The 22,633-nt window shown below is 40.9% G+C and overlaps 2 protein-coding genes across 2 annotated transcripts in view; one reads left to right on the top strand and one right to left on the bottom strand.

The window, feature by feature from the left end:
* The first annotated feature begins 1,158 nt into the window (after positions 1-1,158).
* On the top strand, positions 1,159-2,244 carry BHLHE22 (basic helix-loop-helix family member e22). The gene has a single exon (XM_049854429.1). It carries the CDS (start codon positions 1,159-1,161, stop codon positions 2,242-2,244), a length of 1,086 nt encoding a protein of 361 aa, XP_049710386.1.
* A 15,284-nt stretch (positions 2,245-17,528) lies between these two features.
* LOC126059035 (cytochrome P450 7B1) overlaps positions 17,529-22,633 on the bottom strand; it is a 212,432-nt gene continuing 207,327 nt past the window's right edge. The window contains exon 6 of the mRNA XM_049854550.1: positions 17,529-22,518. Within this exon, the coding sequence (XP_049710507.1) occupies positions 22,231-22,518 (288 nt within the window). The 3' untranslated portion in view covers positions 17,529-22,230. The remainder of the gene's footprint in view (positions 22,519-22,633) is intronic.

Below are 22,633 nucleotides of genomic sequence, written 5' to 3'. Positions count from 1 at the left end.
TTGTTTTATTTTTTGCTTCCGGGTAGGAAATGGAGAGGGCTAGATGGAAATAAGGCAGTGTATTCAGGAGGGGGAACCGTTGCTTTGCTGTCTCGCTAGCTGAAAATCTAAGTTGAATTTTGGGCAAGCCAGCGGGGACACTACCCCCCTCCCCGACACGTCCCATCTCCAAATTCAAACCGGAGTCCTCCTGCGAACAGGAGTGGAGTATAATTCTCTCCCGGAAGGGTAGCTGAGCACAAGCTGACAGCAGTGGCGAGGGAAGGGCAGTGGGGGTGGGGTAGGGTGGGGTGCGGTGGTTGGGGGCGTCAGCTCTTCACGGGACTCCCAGGCTTCGCCGTCCGTCGATCTACAATTTGCTGAAGGAGTAAAGAACATCCTCGGCTCTAAGTAAGGCTTTTAGTGTGTTCATTGATGAGTGAAAGTCGCCACACATGTCAAGCTAAAGGCAGTTGTTGGGTTACTAACAGGACCCAGCGCCTTGCAAACATATGCGCTAAGCTGTGTATACAGATGGCAGGCAGAATAATGGAGCAGGCGCCTTTTATAAAGCTCTAGCTGCTGCCTGTCTTCAGACCTGGGAAATGAAACTATTCAGACTCGCGGCCAGATAGCGCCTGCGATTGTTTGTTACCGTTTTAATCCTATTAATTAAAACGTTAACCTGATTGGGTAGAAAGGCGCTGTCCCAACAGGCGAGTCTTCTTCATAATAACCTACTCAGAGATAATGATGTAAAAGACTCCCCCGTCTGTGGCGGCGGCTGGTTGATGGGTCCGGAAATCTCTTGAAGGTGAATCCAAGCAAGATAAACGGTGCGGAGAGGAGGCGCCGGGCTGGGCTCAGCGCCGCGGCGGCGGCGGCTCGACTCCCTGCGCACCCACCCTCCCACCATGCGGGGCCGCGGCCCATGGTGAGCCCCAGCAACCAGCACCATCGGCTGGAGACGAAGAAAAAGAAGAAGAGGAGGCGGCGAGCGCGGGGGAAGGCGAAAAAGAAAAAGAAAGAACGGGAGAGGGCTGCCGGCAGCGCGGAGACCGACGCGCTCACCAGTCCCGGAGCCCGGCTCCAGAGCGTCTGCGGCGCCGCCTGACTCTCGAGGCCAGGCGGCGGCGGCGGCAGGAGCGGCGGGCCTGGGCTGCGCGTCGGCCCTGGACCATGGAGCGCGGGCTGCACCTCGGCGCGGCCGCCGCGGGCGAAGAAGATCTCTTCCTGCACAAGAGCCTGAGCGCCTCCACCGCCAAGCGCTTGGAAACGGCTTTCCGCTCCACGCCGCCGGGCATGGACCTGTCCCTGGCGCCGCCGCCTCGGGAGCGCCCGGCGTCCTCCTCCTCGTCGCCCCTGGGCTGCTTCGAACCGGCTGACCCCGAAGGAGCAGGGCTGTTGCTGCCGCCGCCGGGGGGCGGCGGCGGCGGCGGCGCGGGAGGTGGCGGCGGCGGTGGGGTGGGCGTCCCGGGGCTGCTCGTGGGCTCTGCTGGCGTTGGGGGCGACCCTAGCCTGAGCAGCCTGCCGGCCGGGGCCGCCCTATGCCTCAAATACAGCGAGAGCGCAAGCCGGGGCTCGGTGGCGGAGAGCAGCGGCGGCGAGCAGAGCCCCGACGACGACAGCGACGGGCGCTGCGAGCTGGTGCTGCGGGGCGGAGGCGCGGACCCGCGGGCCTCCCCGGGCGCTGGGGGCGGCGGCGCTAAGGCGGCGGAGGGCTGCTCCAACGCCCACCTCCACGGAGGCTCCAGCGCCCCACCGGGGGGCCCGGGCGGCAGCGGGGGCAGCGGCGGCGGCGGCGGCGGCAGCGGCAGCAGCAAAAAATCCAAAGAGCAAAAGGCGCTGCGGCTCAACATCAACGCCCGCGAGCGCCGGCGGATGCATGACCTGAACGACGCGCTGGACGAGCTGCGCGCGGTGATCCCCTACGCGCACAGCCCCTCAGTGCGGAAGCTCTCCAAGATCGCCACGCTGCTGCTTGCCAAGAACTATATCCTCATGCAGGCTCAGGCCCTGGAGGAAATGCGGCGCCTTGTCGCCTACCTCAACCAGGGCCAGGCCATCTCGGCCGCTTCTCTACCCAGCTCGGCGGCGGCAGCAGCGGCGGCCGCTGCCCTGCACCCGGCGCTCGGCGCCTACGAGCAGGCGGCCGGTTACCCGTTCAGCGCCGGGCTGCCCCCGGCCGCCTCCTGCCCGGAGAAGTGCGCCCTGTTCAACAGCGTCTCCTCCAGCCTCTGCAAACAGTGCACGGAGAAGCCTTAAACACAGTCCCGAAAAACACAAGACCGACCCAAAAGCTAGAGGAAAGCGAAAAGCTGCCCCCACCCCCTTTATTTCGGCCCTCTCCTAGTTGTGAACCACTTGCAGAGGAAACAAAGCAGAGGCGAAAAATTGAGGAGAAGCATCAGAGGCAAACGGGACTTTCAGCCTTGTCATCCCCAGAATCTCAGTCTTTGGGGTGGGGAGGGAGGGGTGAGGGAGGTGGAGTTGGGATACAGTATGGATTTTTTTTTTTTCCTCAGAAAAGTGGCAACTTTGGTGGCAACCAAGACCAGAGGAAGCGAAATCTTCCTTTATGGTGACAAAATAAGTTGAGAAGTAGTAGCTCGGTTATTAAGGCGTGGAGAGTATTGAATAGCAAAATACTAATCCTACTAATACTTATGAATTTGGCTCGTGCGGAGGCGGAGAGAAGCCCGGGGATGGGTGGCGTTGTCGGACGGAATATTCATTCAGACAAATCAGAAAGGGCACTTGAAAATAAATTTTGATTCTGAGCCAGGAGAAAAACTTGAAATGTAGACTTATTTAAGTGAGAAAAAAAGAGAGAAAGAGAGACGTTGCTATGAAAGACTTGTATTTTTTATTGTCTCTGAACTTTAATCCTGTGAAAATGCTCAAAGTTTTGGCGAGAGTGATATAACAACTGACTGTGGCTGAAAAAATAGCATTTAAAAATATTTATGTGCACCTTGTTCCTTTCCACTTTGCAATGATGTATAATGAATGATTCATGGTATTTATTTGTTATCTTCAATGACCCACATCAACAGTATTTATCATGTGTTAAGGTCTCGGGTCTTATGTGCAGATTTTTTTTTATGCCTCTAAAATTCTGTGTTATAGATTAACATACTGTGTACCAAGTGTTTAAAAGGTTTATTTGCCAACAAGTATGAAGAGAAATATTGATGTATCTGAGCTGTTTAGGTTTATGAAAGATCACCTGGATATTTTCAGTTGCATCATCCCTGTATTTAAATTGAGCTTTAATAAATTGCTTCAGTCCAAAAATTACAGGAAAGGTGTATTCTTAATTGATAAATGAATTGATCTCTTTTCTGAAAGGGGACTCCTTTGCATTCTAAAAGGGAAAGATATCACAGCAATAGATCCTCTAAGTAACAACATGCTAAGCAAATATTTTTCCAGGCTGTGCTGTGCATTTTAAAAGGTCTGATTTAATTGCTTTTAATATATATATATACAAATATAAATATAAGTTATTTTAACTGTGAAGAGTTATTTAAGTTAAAAGACTGCTTTGATTTGCCTATGGTATAAAATTCTTTGTTATTTTTCTAAAAAAATAAAAAATAAAATTTAAAAAGAAATAAAACTGAGGAAGAGCAAGAAGCTATTTACCCAAAGTAAGCTTTCAGTTTTAGTTTGCATGGCTGTTTGCCTGCCTTTCTGTCCTTTGAAAATCAAGAAAAACTTTTTTAAAAATGGAGTCCTGCTATTTTCCACTCCTTGCAGATAACACAAATTCAGTTTGTCAGGTTGGATGGCAAGTTGCGAGCTGTGATGGCTCTCTTGGTGGGTCTTGGGTGTGTAAAGAACGATCTATATATTAAATAGGTCAATCAGACTATGACAGCTATGTATGACCGTTTGTATGTGTATATGTCAGAAAGAATCTTTATTAAAATATTTTGATCAAACATTTTATTATGCTGTGCTTTGTGGAAGGCAATCACCTCTCTATGGTGTTATTCTTTGCTTGAAAAGTAAAAAAGAAAGGAGTTTGAAAGAAGGTGGAACTAAAGTTTTGGCAGGGATGCACAATTAGGAGTTAGCAACATTCACTTGTTCAGAGGACATTGGCTGAATCTGGTCATTGGAGGAGCGATGAATGCGTCAGTGCTGAGACCCAGAGGAGGTTGGGAGATCTTGGCCTTTGGCGTGCACTTTGAAGGCCATGCACTTCCTGGAATTCTTTTTCCACTTGTATGCCCTTGTTAAGAATGCCAGGGCCTGTCAAAGAGGGTGAAGTTTCTTAAAGAGAGTTTTTATCAAACTTTCTATCTCCAGCTGCCTTGAAGGCCAAGCGAAAGAGGTGGATTTGGATTCTCTGAACCCTAGTTTTTACGGTGGCTTTCCACTTTTTCTTTCTTTTTTGTGACAGAACATCAACCAGGTTGAATTTTAGCTGTGAACAATGCCCATGGAGAGTCTCAGAACTCTCTAGTGTTGCTTGTTAATGAGATTTTTAGGGATTGTGTTTGGATTGGGCTGGGTGTCGACTCTCTTAGAGAATGTCTGTATAGGCTTGTTGTTGGACCTTAATATTGCCCTCAAATGTTGAAGGTTTGGTTTTTATTGAGGCGGAGGTTATAGAAGAGATGGTGATGGTGCTGGTTGTGAGGGTGATGTAGAAGTTGCAGTGTTTTTGCTGTACCCAGCATACTAAATGCGTTTTTGCCTGTATAGTCTCAGCTCAGAATGATATCCCTAAATGCCATCAAACTTAGTGGGGGGTGATGAGGATATTTTCTGCTCCACTTGCCATCAAAAAAGATTAATCAGAACCTGTAACTTTTCAGAAAACATAACAGCCAAGGGCCTTGAAGCTGGAGCCCTCCCACACTGGCAGTGGGGGGTAGAGGGAGGGAAGACACCAGGGCTGCCCCCAGGCAGGAGGAGACCCGTCTCTGAGCATTTACCAGACAAAGCCTGGGTGCGTCTAATTATGATTATTAAAACAATTTCCATGACGATGTCTAATATTATGTTAATTTGAAAACAACTGTGTATGAAAACTGTCGACTATAATACCTAAATTCATTTAATGAAACACGTCGTTAAGGCAATTAAACCTCCTGGATGTGATTAAGAAACATAATTACGACACTGTTCTGCGCTATAATTGGGTGTCTTTAATCAAGGGGTAAAGTGATCAGCAACACAGCCATTAGTTTGTATTGTTCTGGCCCTGCTGTCCATCATTCTGATTAGGAATTAGCCACAGCCATCACCAGTCGGATTTTTTCCCCCCTCTTTTGCATATTAACATTTTAGGAGACACATTTGCTGCAAGATTTACTGCTTAATATTTCTCATCATTAAGAAGGCTTCCTTGAAATACTTCCTCTGTAACCTGTGCTGTTCAAGTATTATTAGAAATTGTACAGAACAAAACAGTCTTGAACTTCAGGAGAAAAAGTAATGTTCACCCTACCCTCACCCTTTAAAAGCTCAGCCCAGAGTGTTAGTCCTGAAACAGACTTGTAATAAATGGGGGGGGGGGGCGGTGGGGGTGAGGGCAGGAAACGCTGAGACTAAACTGGAATGTCAGAGGAATGGGTACAATTATTAAAAGTGGCAGGGGTAATAATATTTACTTCCGTTTTGATAATTTCAAGCAAATTAACCCTTTTTCCAAACCTAGGAGTCGGCCAGTGTGTGTTTTGGGGACCCACCAAGGCAATCCGAGGGAACCGGGGAAGGTTTTGGGGGTTTACTTAGGTGCTGCTCCCTAACCTAACCCCGACCTTTCTGGAGTTTCTGTAGCAGCAGATTGAAAGAAGGAACCCGGTGGCTGGAGAGACAGCTCTTCCCATGTCCCACAAAAACCCGGCCTCTGTTTCTGAGCTCTGAGGCTTGAGCCCTGAGTTTAGCCCAGGCTGGAGAGTTGGCCACACACCAACGGGCCCCAAATGTCCTGCGCGGTATGGAGCACCCAGGTCGCGACTGAGTGACTTGGCAACAGTGTGGTTTTCTTGTCCAAGTGCCCTTGGGTCGGAGCAGACAGCCTGGCCCTTAAGGACTGCGGCATCCTTCCGGTTTTCTGGGTCCATGCCAGGCCAGGAAATTTCTCAGGCATCCATCCTGCTTGAGGGGTTCCTCCCCGACGCCCCCGCCAGGCCACTCCTGTTCAAGTTCCTCAGAGAGCTGAGAGTGGGCAGATGAGGCCTAGCGAGGATTCAGGGTCCTACTTGGCCTTTTATTCCAACTTATGTCCCATCGCCAGGTTCACGGGGAGCACCAACCGGAGCATCAGCTTTGCATCTAATTGTACAGGAGCAGCGAATGATCATCTTCAAAGAACTCTCTAGTCACCCCTCCTTCTTCCTCCGAGTGGTCCCTCTGTGTGTGTTTGTGTGTGCGCGCGCGCGCGCTCTTCGATGCCTTCTCGACTCTCCGCAGCTGGACATTCCCTCCAAGACCCTGTGTTGCCTTTAAATTCCACTCCCTCCTCACCCCACCCACAACCCGCCCTAACTTGACTGCCAAGTACGGTGGGTCCACTAGGGAGAGCTTCGTTTCCAGGCAGCCCTTCTCCACGCACTGTTGGTCTGGGCCCACGGAACCGAATCTGTCCACGCGCGCCAGACCCTTGAGATTGCTCCAGCTTGAGTGGCATTGACTTTTCCAATGTAATGACTTATGAAAGATATAATCATGTGTTAAATTGAATCCTCCGTTTAACTGTTAATGGTGTGCTCTGGGCACATTTACGTATTAGATGCTATGGTAACTAATTACCACTAGGAAAAAGGATAATACACTTCCCAGACTTTGAAAAATAATGATGAGAGTTCACTTAGGCTCTCAGCGCATTGTGGCGACTCTGCCTGTCGGAGCACCGGAACGAGTAGAGACCCGAAAGTGAGCGCTTGGAAGGCGGAGGTAATGAATTCTGGTCAATCGAGGCGCCTTAGTAAAATCTTTAATGAAAATGTGATACCGATGGGGAAGGGAAGGGAGGAGGTCAACTACATAACGGTGCTGCTAAACAAAATTACGTGGCAAAACATAAACATCAGAAACATAAATACGTTTTCTTTTCATTACAATGCAGGTCAGATTAAATTATCCACGTGCCCAAAAGCTTTATGTCAATTGACATTTTTCTGTAGTTATTGTCTCCTGCACGCACTCGGTTAGCGTTTAGAACTCGGGTGCCCCCGGATTTGCCAAGCTAATGAGCTGCAGGTTGATTGAAACTCGGTCCTTTAAATCAAACATTAGGCACAGCGGATGGAGGAATAGGAGAGAAAACCAGGATGAAGTAAGTTCAGTTTAACAGAAACACAACTCTCAGGGTGAGAGTCTTTTCCCACCCCCGCCGGATCTCTTGCTCTTTGGGTCTGTTGGGTGTGTTTACTAGAACCGCGGTCTGCAGGCTGTTCGGGACAACTAGACGCGTGGTCCACACCAGGGCCAAGGCGAGTGTTTCTGCTGGGGGCCCAGGAGAGCGGTGGAGAGAGGCGGCGCGGCCCCGCAGGGCCTTCAGTCCTGGGGTGTCAAAGGACAGAATGACCATCACCGCACTCGTGCCCACCGGGCCCGTCTGCTCTCGCTGCGTCTCCGGAGGGACTCGGAATCGCAGCCTCAGAGCACCCGTTCTTCAGGCTTCCCCTGGACCGGTGTTCCTGGCCCCTCCTGAGGGCGTAACTGCCGTCGAACCTCCAAGTTCTTTGGGACAAATAGCTAACTTCAGACTCTTTCCGAGGGCGGCACTAGAGCGGGTTGTCACCTGCACCCCCGCAGCCGACTGGATTCCTGCACAGTTACCAGACTTGTAAGCGGCACCCCGCAGGCGCGCCAAAGCCGGAATTCTGCGGATGCTTCCCTGTTTTAAATCCCAAGGAGCTCTGCACTTCCTTGCACTGCAGGGAAACTCTTTGCTCGCCTTCCCTGAGGTTTGATTTGGGTGATATTCCATCACTTTTTCTAAATGACTGGGTTTAACTAGATCCAGGAGACTTTTCTGGACCATTGCAAAATGACCAGGTACTCCAAGTGTACTTGTGTGTGTGTGTGTAACTTTCTTTCCCTCTACCGGTGTTCTCAAATTCAGACAACAGAGATTAGGAAACTCTGGAAGAGAAATGACTGGAGAGGTTAACTGCAAAAAGAGATTAAGATTTTACAGTTGTCCCCTCAGCCTCCCCCTCCCCCTCCCCCTCCCCCTTCATATAGATGAACAGCAAGCCAGTCCTACAAGTCACCAGGATGCTTTGATGGGAAGTGGCCTTTAATTATGCCCAATGTGATAGCATCCTCCTTTCCCAGCTTGGGAAAGAGTTAATTCTTTCTGAAAGACCATAGTTGCCCTTGTCTTCTCAACCCGATTCAGAGATGCAATAAAATATGAAGCAAATTTATGGTCTGTTTCAAGCACTTTATTGCTGTATTTTTAAATTCATATATGCACATAGAAGAACTATGATCTGTGAATAATTTGAAATGCTATAGTGGAATGATACATTTTAGATAAAACATAACCATCTCCTTATATAACTGTCTCAGATTAAAATAAAAAAGAAAAATAGATTTCTAATGTGGACCAAACTAAAAAACTAATGAGAGCCATAAACTGCTAACCAACCATAAATTAACATCTTCATCAAATATAAAATGGTACCAGTGGTTATATAAAGCAATTATTGTTTCTCCTTTAAGTTTTAAAGTAAAGTTCATGGATATTTAAAGGACCCATTATTTACAAATGCTTCACAATCTTAAAGATTTCATGTTTTATTAGAGGATGGTTGCAACTCAAATCTGCTATGTTAATGGCAGTGTTTAGAGATGAGTTTTTAGATTTAAACATACAAATGCTTCATGACTTAACCTCATTTTATGTATCTATCCTGCTCTGGCAATTACGGAAGAACTTGCTGCAAGGATTTGTGTTCAATATCCTTATCTACTCTTAGAAAAGAGTCCACAAATAATATCTCATCATGGAAGAGACTAAGATTATATACCCATCTAGTTAAATCATTAAATCATACACCGTCTATTCGAGAAGTACAGCTACATTTGCCATGAGCAGTCTCTTTCTGCAGTGCTATGGTCAAAATTCAGGTCCAGGCTCAGCTGGCTTCTGCCCTCCATGGTAGACTTTCATAAACTGAGTTGATCTTCTTGATCAGGCCTGCACAGAAACATGAAGAGCCCAGAGGAGGAGAGGACATCTCTCTACCAAATGCCCAAATGCCTGAGGTATCAAGAAGCAATGTCAGTTAATACCTGGGTCTGAATAATTTTCCTCTTGGAGAAGCATCAGGCACACACATCTTTAAAGTGTAGACTTCGCAAGAGTGTAAAATATGGATTTACCCAAAAAGTAAGCCCCTTAAAAAAGTTTCAAAAATTATTTATTTTATGAAAACAGGATAATTATTTGGATGATGCAGAATCTGGGTGGCACACATACTGAAATTATGCCAGTCACTCATGGTTTATAATATATTACTTATAGGGTAGTTTTTCTGGTTGATCATCTCCAAAGGTCAAGAATTAACAAGGATCTTCAACTGGTTAAGTCCTAGGACCACTCCTTAATTTTTTTTTTTTTTGCAAGCATTGTTTAATTTGAGAACTTCCTTCATATACTTTTGTAATTTTTTGATAAGTCTAAAATTAGTTCAAAGTAAAGATTTAAAAACTTAACACCTAATTGTAAAATGTGGAGAAAGTACTTACTACATGTAAACTTTTTAGCTTCGTAAAAATAATTCAAAAGTACTTTCAAATCCTTCAAAAGTATTCCATTTAAGGTATAAAAAACAAAGGCATTTATAAAACTTTAAATATATTGACCAATTCTTAGTTATGGAATAAAACTACATACCATTTCAACATTAAAATAAAAAAACAAAAGCATTTACAAAAAAAATTGGGTGACTGTCCAGTAACAAGGAAACCCTGGTGGTGTAGTGGTTAAAGAGCTACAGCTGCTAATCAAAAGGTTGGCAGTTCGAATCCACCAGGTTCTCCTTGGGAATTCTATGTGGCAGTTCTACTCTGTCCTACACGGTTGCTGTCAGTCGGAATTGACTTGATAGCAGTGGGTTCTCTGGTAACAATGACATACCTTTTATGTTAGCTACAGTGGCTAGTTCTCAGAAATAAGTTATGTGGAGTAAGTGTTCTTTGACAAGTAAAAATCTCTAACTAATATATGCTTGCTATTTATAAATGTTTAAATTTGACTCAATAATGAATCATTAGATATGAATACTATTTTCTGTTATTTCTATTCCTCTAGTTCCTCCTATATTGGGTTAGTTCCTCCTATAAGCACAAATTGTTGTAAGGGGAAATGCTTCAAGAGTCTTTCTCTAAATATTTATTTTCAGTGTATTCTACAATATATTATGCGTCTCCTTATAAAAATCAATGCATTAGGAATTGAGACAGGTGCCACGGTGGTGCAGTGGTTAAGGACTCGGCTGCTAACTGCAAGGCTGGCAGTTGGCTCTGCAGGAGAAAGATGTGGCAGTCTGCTTCCGTATAGAGTACAGCCCTGAAAACTCTGAGGCAGTTCTACTCTGTCCTATAGGGTCTCTATGAGCTGAATGGACTTGATGGCACTCAGCAACAACAAGGAGTTGAGAGAACATACACTGTATTTCAAGTAATTAACAATAAACAGTATTAAACACTCTAAAAAAACCCAGAATACTCAAGTGATTTTTTTTAATCCAGCTATATCCTGAATAGCAAACTCACATTATTACTCACATGATCATAGCTAATTCCAGAAAGTTCTGTGAATTTTCATTTACTTCAGTGTTTTATTATTTTTTTTTAGAGTAAAATTGAAGCCAAAGATAATCATTTCATAGATTGCCAATTTAAATGACACAATTTCCCCTAAAGCAATATTAAACAAGTTCAGTGAACCTGGTTCAAGTGAACAGCAACGCCTTCCGAATCTTCGGCAAGTTTCTGTGGAACGTTAGTGACTCACAGGGTTCCTAAGGAAAGCCAAGTCTCCTAGTGAGATACTGTATATATAGTTACTGAAGGAGCCTCATTTCATTTTCATCCACAGCATTCTGTATCATGTGCTTTATTTTCAGTTTGCACTTGAGTTTATTGAATAAATAGAATATTGTCCAAATGTTATTCAGCTTCATTCACTACCTGTGGTAAAGTGAAAAAATCTGCAGGAAACAAAGTCCACGTGTAATGAAATCTCTCTCCCATTTCTTGTTCTTATACGCATCTCCACAGAACAATAGTGATTACTAAGGATTATAGCCTAGTGGGGTCGGCCTGATGATTAAAACATACTGGCTAAAAAACTTATTTGTCTGATATTCTTGCATTAGAATAACTGGTATTTCTTGGATCTTTTTTCATTTTTCACATAAATAACTAAGTTAAAATGTACTGAAAAATACTGTGAATATAACAATTGAGTTTAGGGAGAGTGTCATCAGAACATATGTGTGTGTGGAGGGAGGTGGAGATGTAAAGGGTATTCAGAAAACAAAACTATTTTCCAAATAATTTGCTTTTTGCAATTGAATCTTTTGTCACCCAAAATATTCCTGGTAGGGAAATAAGAAGATGCAGTCACTCTTCTGTGTTTTAAAGTTAATATGTTTTAAAGTTGAATTCTTGTTGTAAATAAAAGAACATGACATATTAGATTTGCACGGCACTTTTGTTTCTCATCTAACATCTTTTTAAGAGCAATTTCTTCTTTATAAATCCACACACACGCATTTTAAAATCAAAAAATAGTATTAAACAAGCAATTCAGGACAGCATCTTTAATACTACACAACCCTCTGTTGCCTAAAGATATGTAAAAACCTGAGTACTGGTAGATTACCACCTATGTAAAATTGTGCAGTGAGTTTTTCATGAATTCAATTTATCTCCTTAGAAAGTACTAGAAACAAAATAAACAAGCTAAAAAGTTCAAACATCACTGATTTAAATCAACGCTATAAAGTAAGTAATAATTGCTTTAAATAAATACTGGAGTTTCATGGGAATCTCTGGTGGTGTAGTGGTTAAGTGCTATGGCTGCTAACCAAAGGGTTGGCAGTTCAAATCCGCCAGGCGCTCCTTGGAAACTCTATGGGGCAGTTCTACTCCATCCTATATGGTTGCTATGAGTCGGAATCGACTCCACGGGACTGGGGTTTTTTTAGAGTTTCATGAAATGGCCTATTATAATTTAAAATAATACTACAGGGAATGTAATATTAGCTTGTTAAGTTTTTCCTAAGTTTGTGAATATGAATAGCTAATAACAAAACAAGTAAATAAGTTTGCAATATTGACAAATGGAATAATTGACAAATTGAATAGGTTAAAAAAAGTGCACATTCTAAGTGCATACCATTCTTGTGTATATAATATTGGCATTATACTACACTAACATCAAAGCCTAGATAATTTTTGTGTTTTGGTCTTTGAGATTGGTTTTAAATTTGCACTGTTAAATTAGAAGACAATTACAAGAAATACTAATTTTTTTTTAATTGTGCTTGACATGAAAGTTTACAGCGCAAGTTAGTTTCTCATTCAAAAATTTATAACACAAATTGTTTTGTGACATGGGTTGTAATCCTCACATTGTGTCAGCACTCTCCCCTGGCACTTTCCACCCCAGGTTCCCTGTGTCCATTCATCCAGTTTTCCTGACCCTGCCTGCATTCTTGGCTTTGCTTTTGGACAGGTGTTGCCCACTTGGTCTCATATACTTGATTGAACTAAGAAGCAGGTTCCTCATGCATGTTATTGTTTGTAGGACTGTCTAATCTTTGGCTGAGAGGTGGACTTCAGGAGTAGCTTCAGTTCTGAATTAGCAGGGTGTCTGGGGTCCATCATCTTGGGGGTTCCTCCAGTCTCTGTCAGACCAATAAGTCTGGTGTGTGTGCCTGTTTGTGAATTGGAATTTTGTTCGACATTTTTCTCCCACTCTGTCTGGGACTCTCTATTGTGATCCCTTTCAGAGCAGTTGGTGGTGGTAGCCAGGCACCATCTAGTTCTTCTGGGCTCAGGTTGGTGGACGCAGTGATTCATGTGGTCCATTAATCCTTTGGACTAATATTTTCCTTGTGTCTTTGGTTTTCTTCATTTTCCTTTGCTCCAATCAGGATGGGATGAATAGATGAATTTTAGATGGCCCCATGCAAGCTTTTAAGACACAAGATGGTATTCACCAAAGTAGGACGTAGAACATTTTCTTTCTGAATTATGTTATGCCAATTGACCTAAATGTCCCTTGAGACCATGGTCCCCAGCCCTCAGCCCCAGTAACTCAGTCCCTCAAGGAGTTTGGATGTTCTCGGAAGCTTCTATGACTTGGTCAAGTTGCGCTGCCTTCCCCTATGCTGTGTGTTGTCTTTCCCTTCACCAAAGTTGACACTTGTCTACTATCTAGTTAGTGATTTTCCTTCCCCATCCTCGTAATCATCAAATATTGTTTTTTTTCTGTGTGTAAACCTCTTTCTGGATTTTTATATTAGTGGTCTCATACAATATTTGTCCTTTTGTTATTGACTTATTTCACTTAGCATAATGCCCTCCAGATTCATCCATGTTGTGAGATGTTTTGAGGATTCATCACTGTTATCGCTGCGTAGTATACCATTGTGTGTATGTACCATAGTTTGTTTATCCATTCATCTGTTGATGGACCCTTAGGTTGTTTCCATCCTTCTGCTATTATGAATAATGCTGTAATGAACATGGGTGTGCATATGTTTATTCATCTGATGTCTGTTATTTCTCTAGTATATAGTCCAAGTAGCAGAATTTCTGGAATGTGTAGAATTTCTATTTCTAGCTTTTTAAGGAGGTGCCATATCATTCTCCATAGTGGTTGTACTATTTTATATTCCCACCAGCAGTGCATAAGAGTTCCAATCTCTCTGTAGCCTCTCCACCATTTATTGTTTTCTGATTAGTGCCAGTAATATTGGGGTAGGACAGTGTCTCATTGTACTTTTGATTTGCATTTCTTTAATGACTAATGTTTGTGAGCATTTTCCCAAATGCCTCAGCCTCCTGAATGTCTTCTTTGGTGAGGTGTCTGTTCATATTTTTTGCCCATTTTTGATTAGATTATTTGTATTTTTGTTGTTGATGTGTTGAAGCATGCTATAGATTTTAGAGATTAAACCCTTGTCGGGTATGTTATAGCCAATTTTTTTTTTTTCCAGTCTATAGGTTCTCTTTTTACTCTTTTGGTGAAGTATTTTGATGAGCTTAACTTTTTTTTTTTAAGTGTTTAATTTTTAGGAGCTCCCAGTTATCTAGCTTATATTCTGGTGTTTGTGTATTGTAAGTTATGGTTTGTATTGTATTTTTGCCATGTATTAGGGCCCCTAGTGTTACATCAATTTTTTTCTTCCATGATCTTTATTGTTTAGGTTTTATATTTAGGTCTTTGACTAATTTTGAGTCAGTTTTTGTGTATGATGTGCGGTATGGGGTCCCATTTCATTTTTTTACAGATGGTCAACTTGTTAAAAACACTGCCTTTTCCCCATTTAATGGATTTTGGTCCTATGTCAACAATCAGCTGCCCGTAGGAGGATGAATTTATATCTGGGTTCTTGATTTTGTTCCATTTGTCTATGTGTCTGACATTGTACCAGTACCAAACTGTTTTGACAAACATGGCTGTATAGTAAGTTCTGAGATACGGTAGTGTGAGGCCTCCTACTTTGATTTCTTCAATAATGCTTTACTTATCTGGAGCCTCTTTTCTTTCTATATAAAGTTGGTGATTAGTTTTTCCATCTCCTTAAAAAATGCTGTTGGTATTTGGATTGCATTATATCTGTAGATCACTTTGGGTAGAATTGACATTTTCACAATGTTAAGTTTTCCTATCCATGAGCATGGTATGTTTTTCCATATACGTAGGTCTGTTTTGGTGTCTTGCAATAGTGTTTTGTGGTTTTCTTTGTATAGGTCTGTTACATCCCTGGTCAGATTTATTCCTAAGTATTTCCTCTTTTTAGGGGTCATTATAAATGGTATTGTTTTCTTGATTTCCTTTTTGAAGTTCTCTTTGCTGGTGTATAGGAATCCAACTGATTTTTGTATGTTGATCTTGTATCCTGCTACTCTGCTGAATCTTTCCATTAGTTCCAGTGATCTTCCTGTGGAATCTTTGGGGTTCTGTATGTATAGTATCATATCATCTGCAAATAGGGATAGTTTTATGTTTTCTGTCCAATTTGGATGCTCTTCATTTCTTTTTCTCCCCTATTGTTCTAGCTAGGACTTCTAGCACAATGTTAAATAGGAGCGGTGACAAAGGTCATCCTTGTCTTGTTACTACCTAATTATTTTGATGATAAAAATAAGCCAATCATGCAAATCTTCAGTAGAGATGCTCCTTTGCCCTAGATGTGTGATCCAAAACTTAATGATAAAATGGAGAAGATATAATGAAGAGTGCCAGGAAAACCACAACTAGGGAGATAAAAGTTCCCATGTAGTCACTTATTAAAAAATCAAAGCAAATTCATTGCCATCAAGTAAATTCCGACTCATAGTGACCCTGTAGAACAGAGTAGTACACAATAGGCTCTCCAAGGTTGTAATCTTTATGGAAGCAGACTGCCAAGTCCTTCACCTGCTGAGCGGCTTGTGGGTTCTAACCACTGACCTTTTGAATAACAGCTGACCACTTAATCACCGCACCACCAGGGTTCCTTAGATTGTTTATCAGTGCCCTTTAATTAGTAACGAATAGGTTTTTCTCAATGCTTTCAAGACTCTGAGGTTTATTTTTGCTTCATTATTATTGTTCTTTGTTGATAGAAGCAATATCTTATTTATTTCCTTTAATATGAAATATAAGGGAGCCTGTAAAAATGAAAAGATGGGGATTTTACCATATGTAAAATGGACTTTTTTTAAAAAAAATTTAGGAGCCTCAATGACTGTATTTGGCTTTGGTAATTTCTACCATATAATGAAAATACCTGATGTATAAGTTTTCATCGTGTGTAATTATGTACATGGTAATTTCTTGTTACAAAACCCTCCTTTGTAATGACTAATGGAAACAGCTTAGTAAGAATTAGTGATAAATTCAAATTTTACTTTTCAAGGAATGAATTACTTACAACTTCATCCATAATATTATTTTATAATTGCACATGCATTATTTTTCTTAATGAAGTGTGTGTCCCTAAAAGGGAAGGGTAATCTAGTATATAGCTTCATGTCTAGCATAGAGGAAATGCTCAAAAAATGTGTGGTTGAATAAATGAATAATGAATTAACTAGTGGCTAAAAAATTATACCTGTTAACGAATACACAGGAACCATTTTAAAAGACACAACATGATTAAAGTATCTCCTTTATTAATTTGTGTATTACATTATGCTTTTCAAAATAAGCCTACCCATATTCCTGTGCTTAATTCTCATGATTCTTGTCAATTTTAATCAATCCTCCTGATCTCTAAAAGGCCTTATTGTTTCTATTTTGCAAATGAACAAAGTGAAGTATTGACAGGAAAAGTAACTTGATGATAACAAAACCAGTTGTGTCACAGTTAGAATCCAGGTCTTTGAACATATTTCTTTATGACATTTGGTCTATTAATAACCATTCTTCTGTTAGTGGATTTGAGCCTGCCTCAAGACTTTTTTATTTCGTTTTGGTTCTACGGCCCATTGCTTTTACATAATCTTTTTTCAACCATTTTATTTATTCTTACTTTCCATTCTAAATTCCTGTACACACTTCTAGTCATAAATTGAGCAGAAACTGGAATGGAATAATTTCATGTGCTCTCTCTGCTGTAACATCACAAAACTGTACTAAGTTGAACTGAAAAATATGGTGGTTTCCACTTCAGGCAATATGGTGGACTATGTGTCCTAGTACAAGACAAATGGGCTATGCTCTGTGGCAGGCAAGAGTAAAGCCTAGGGTTTGTGTGTGTGTGTGTGTGTGTGTGTGTGTGTGTGAAATCCAGACCTCTGCATAAAGACAGAAGCTTCCAGAAGCAACATCCTCAGTAGGTAAACTAGAAAGAAACCTTGCCCCACAGAGAAAGGCTGTGAGTGTACCTGCCTGTTTCAGCATTGGCTCTAGGTGAAGGGAAAAACAAAAACAAAACAAAACATAACAAACAAACAAAAACTCAGAAAGCCTCTCCTATCCCTAATCACAGGGTTGCATTGAGCTGTTTAAAGCTAAAACTCACACTAGCCTCCTTTTCCCAAAATACTCAAGCTGAAAATTTAATAAGTGATCTGAGTGTAGTAGTGACATCAAACAAAAGCAAACAAATTGCTTCTGCACGAATGAACTTTCCAACAAGGTGTTAAAAAATTTCCAGAAATAAAATTCCAAGGAACATGAGCTCAATTGGCGGGGCGGGGGGGGGGGGGGGGGGGAGGGTGGTGGTGGTGGGAGCCAGAAACAAGTCATCCTGAGTAAAAATCAAAAGAAAATTCTACAGAATCAGATCCATAAAAGACCAATGGATGATTTAGAATATCAGATACAGAATATAAAATATGTATGATTAATATATTTAAAGAGATAAAAGAGGCTATTGAATGTATAATGAAGGAATAATGTATTATAAAAGATGACCAAGCAGATATGACGTACCAGATAAAACTCTCAAACTGACAATGGCCTTAGAAAACTCAGTGGGATTGGAAACTTGAAAGCTGATAAGTTGGTGGCTGGTGCCCTGACCTCAAACCTGACCTGCAGACACTAGAAAGAGAGGGACGTACGGATCTGAGGATCTAAAATAATGAGTGTAGAACATCTTACAGGGAATGAAGGCTATCATGTACTGAATATATATGTTTGTGGAGGATGGGGGTTTGTGGCAACCCAGGCTGAAGGTGGTTGGGCACAACAGTGGGTGGGGGGGTTGGTGGAGATAGAGTTTCAAAGTTCTGCTCTTGCCTTTTATCATTCATTAACTGTTCAATTGGCAAAGAAATAGATACTACAGATCATGGTGAATCCTTGACCACAGGAGTTACCTGGTTGAAAGTGTTCTGTAATATTTGGGGTTCTCAGCCCAGGGGCTCATCCCGCCCCTGTTTTTACTCCCCTGGGTGTAACACAAATTAAAACTCGGCTTTTGGTCCTTTCACCAAACACACTATCAAGGTGGCTGGTATCCCTAGGGTAACATGACTGCTTAGTTAAAAACAGACACTTGAGGGGCAAAATCTTTATGAAAGAAAGACATAAACCATCTGAAGCAACATTACTGGAACAGGCATACCAACTCTTTTAGATCAGGGAAAATATGCATTTAGATACATTAAGGTAAAATTGAGGAACATCAAATAGTAAAATAAAACTCTAAACATTTCCACAAAGAAATAGCAGGTCACCTAGACAGGTGCAATCATGAGATTAACTTATGACATTTTGACAACAGCATCAGATACAAGAAGACAGTGGAAAAATATTTCATAAGCAATAAATGTTTAAAAAAAGCCTTTGAGTCTGGAATTTAATTCCCAGCTGTGTTCTTATTTAAATGAGTGGGTCAATAAAAATAATCTCAGGAATGTAATTCTGTAAAGTTTGAAACCAAAGATCAATTATGAAAATAGTCTGGAAAGAAGTATTCAAATAATAGAAACAAACCTTGTTATGTTCTCTTAAAGGAATATGTTCTAAGCTTTTCCATTAAGTAAAATGATAATTATAGATTTTTTGTAATTTAACTTTTACCAAGTTATGGAATTTTCCTTCTATTCCTAATTTGCTATTTTCATCATAAATAGGTGAAATATTATGAAACTCTTTTCTGCATCAATGGAGATACTCATATGGTCTTTCTTCTTTTGCTTGCTAGTATAGGGTATTACTCTGATTTTTTTTTTTCTGATGTTGAATCAGCAAAAATCACAGTAAGAAAACACCATAATACTAGTTAAGAACCGAAAAACAGACCAAGAGGACTTCAGAGAGTGTTCAGACAGTGTTATCAATGAATGGGGAAAGGTGAGACAACTGGCAGAAGATATCTGTATTGTCTAAAACCAAAAAATGGCAAAAATAAAAAAATTTCAAGAAACTCCAGGTAATTAAGAAGGAAAAGATACAAATACAATAAAAAAGTGGGTAAAGATACGTATAGAAAATTCACAGAAAAGGAAATCCAAAGACCTAACATGCACATGAAAAGATACTCAAATTCTTTTAGACATTAAAACCAAAACCCAAGCCAAACCCATCGCCTTCAAGTAGATTCTGGCTCATAGTGACCCAATAAGACAGAGTAGAACTGCCCCATAGGTTTTCCAAAGAGTAGCTGGTGGACTACAACTGCCAACCTCCTGGTTGGCAGCCAAGCTCTTAAGCACAGCTCCATCAGTCATTAGGGAGACATAACCTAAAATGAGGTATTTCTTCTGCCCTACCAGATAAGCCAAACGCAGGAAGCTGGATAATGCCACGAAAGGGTAGGTGCATAGAGATAATGGAACTTCACATTTCTTGTGGGGAGAAGAGATTGGTGCCCCCTTCTGGAGACTGAACTGATAATAATGTCTCAATTACGTATATACTCCTGTCTCAGCAATTCTGCTCCTAGGTAGGAGAAATTCTCCGAAGTCCATACAGGAACATGAATGAAGAAGGTATTTATCATGCTGGCATTTGGAGTAGTGTGGAGTTAGAAGCGATTCATCTATCACTGGGTGGTGAATAGATAATTAAAGCATGATGGTGGCACGTTATAGAATACTATGCAGTGGTAAGAACAGATTAAATACATACAAAGCAACATGGTGGCATCTTTAAAAATTTATAGCTTAGTGAAGAAAATAAAGAATATGACTTACAGAAAATACAATCATGTAAATGAACTCAAGATAGCAATACATATCTAATAAGGACACATACAAATAAAATAATACATATTAACCATTAGAATGGTTGCCTGTGGTGGGGAAACGCATGGCACTGGGGTTTAGGAAGAATATGGGATAAGTAGATAAAGCCAGAGGGTCTTTGCTTGGACTAATGATCAGTGTGTAGCATGAATCCAGGAGTATAAGAAGTATAATTACTCAGTCCTCTGAACCTGAGGTTAAAATAAAAAGGAAGAAAGAAACTCAACGCATGAGTTTAAAGAGCAGAATAGATACGATGTAGGAAGAATAAACTTAAAAACAAATCTAAAGAAATCACCTAGACTGTAAATTAGTGACACAAAGATATACAATATATGGAGAGAAAAGGTTAAACACCATGGAATACTGAGTGAGAAGGTGTAATACAGAATCTGAGAGAGAGGTAATATTTAAAGAGGTGACGGCTAAGAATGTTCCATACTTGGTGAAACACACTCAGTCAAGAAGATTTGAGAAGCTCAATGACATACAAGCACAATAAATAGAAATAAACTACTCCTGGCACATAGTAGTGTAACCTCTGTCAAAGACAAAGAGAACATGTTACAATAGTTTGAGAGAAGAGACAGATTAACAACTAAGGATTAATGAAAATGACTGATGGCTGACTTCTCGATAACAAGAAAGCCTGAAGAACATGCAATATCTTCAAAAGCACTGTGAGGAAATAGCTGTCAACCTAGACTTGTGCACCCAGCAAAGACATCTTTCCAGAATGAGGGCAAAATAAAGAGATCATCCATCAAGAAAAAACAAAGTTTACACCAGCAGATCTTCACTAAAATGTTTTTAGAGGATGTAACTCAGGAAGGAGAAAATAAATGCTATAAAATCTTATTTACTAGGTATGGTAAGTATTATGTAATCTTATTATAAAAATTAATTTCTTCTTTTAAAAATTACTAAATGTTAGACTTACTAGAAGTTCCAATTAACATACCTGAATTAACTTGGATTTATTATATATAATTCTGCCTCTGACTTGCCTATTTATATTTCATATCATCATGCCAGCCAATCATTTGATAATCTGGTATTAGAAATGCAAGTCATTAGCAAAAAGCTCCAGTGTGTCTTATCAAATTATACTGCATTACATAAAATTGTTAATTCAAAGTAATACAAAAAACTCCAAGTCCAAAAGTTGATGTGTCAGTTTATGAAAAGAGAGAGTGGGCTGTCTTATTAGGGGGGAAGTAACTGTGAGTGTGTAGCAAGGTGTATATGGGTTTTTGTGTGAGAGACTGACTTGATTTGTAAACTTTCACTTAAAGCACAATAAAAATTATATAAAAGAAAGTTGATGCGTCAGTTTATATAAATGGAAGCATTAAGGAAAGGGTTAATTGCAATACTGGCATGAATCTTTATTAAAAAAAAAAAACAAACACAAAAAAAACCTATTGCCATCAAGTCAATTCTCATAGAGACCCTATAGGACAGAGCAGAACTGCCCCAGAGGGTTACCAAGGAGTGGCTGGTGGATGGAACTGCTGACCTTTTGGTTAGCAGCCAAGCTCTTATCCATGTGCCACCAGGGCTCCAAAACCTTTATAGTTTATACTAAAGCCAAAATTCTGCAATCAATGCTGTAATGATCTCAACATTTGCTTCTACAATAAACCGAGCACGAATGTCTAGGTCAATGGCTGAATATATAACGTTTTGTGTTTTCTTACATATGAAATCTTATCAGTATCTAACTTGAACATGGGAGGCCTTATATAAGAAGGAATTTTGTTCTATTGAGCCAATAGTATGCAAAGTGATAAAAAGTATTTACAGATGATTAAATATGGAAGTGAAGTGTTTAATCTACAGCAAAACTCATTTAATGCAAATATACCCAGGCAATACAGATATTATTGGTATTATACTTGAAGGGAACATTTTCATCCAATGTATCTCACAGAAATTAAATTTCGTTCTTCTCTGTGAGTTTGGAATTTGTTAGACTGGGTCCAGTTCTAGGACAAATTTCCAGTAATACATGAAGTGTATTTTCACATATTACAGAATGGTTTGAGTGACTTAAAAAACCCTACAGTGCCAAAGATACTGCTTTGAGGGTACATTTATTGTTACAGGTGAAAATATGAAAACAGAGACTTCAAAGGGCTGTCTTAACCTTATCAGTGAGTTGACTTTGATGTTTCCTTTCATTCTACCCTCCTGTTGTATTTTAGAATAGGCTTTGTGACCAACTGTAAACTGATCTTAGATGAAGTGGAAATTGACACATTTAAAAACAAACACAACACAATTCCATTTGCAGAAATTAAAAATAAAAAAATGAGCTGAGAATTTTATCTTAGCGTACTTTTAACGCCTTCAAGATTTTACCCTATACCTAAATGAAACATCTGTTGTTGGATGCGGAATACCAAGCAACATGCGACTGTAGCTCAGTTCGACAGGTTTATCATCAATTATTTCTAAATCGAAATAAGTTACAAGTGCAACCAACAACTGCTTCATTTCACAAGCTGCAAAAAATCGGCCGGGGCATTTGGAGACTCCAGATCCAAACGGCATTACGCAATACTTCAGCTTTTTTCCACTTTTGAAAAAGGTGGTTTTCTTCTTACCATCTTCTACAAAACGATCATATCTAAACTCCTGTAAAGAAGAACGGATGGTAAAATTTAAAAATTTGCACAAAATCGTTTGAGGTCAGTTTCACAAAGTTGTCAGGTCTTCCTCCCTGTCTTAAAAAAGGCTCTGTTTAATCTGG

This window comes from Elephas maximus, chromosome 15 (genome assembly GCF_024166365.1).
Source record: "Elephas maximus indicus isolate mEleMax1 chromosome 15, mEleMax1 primary haplotype, whole genome shotgun sequence".
Classification (NCBI taxonomy): Eukaryota; Metazoa; Chordata; class Mammalia; order Proboscidea; family Elephantidae; genus Elephas; species Elephas maximus.
The sequence above is the reverse complement of the archived record's forward strand: the minus strand, read 5'-3'. Positions and strand labels throughout refer to the sequence as shown.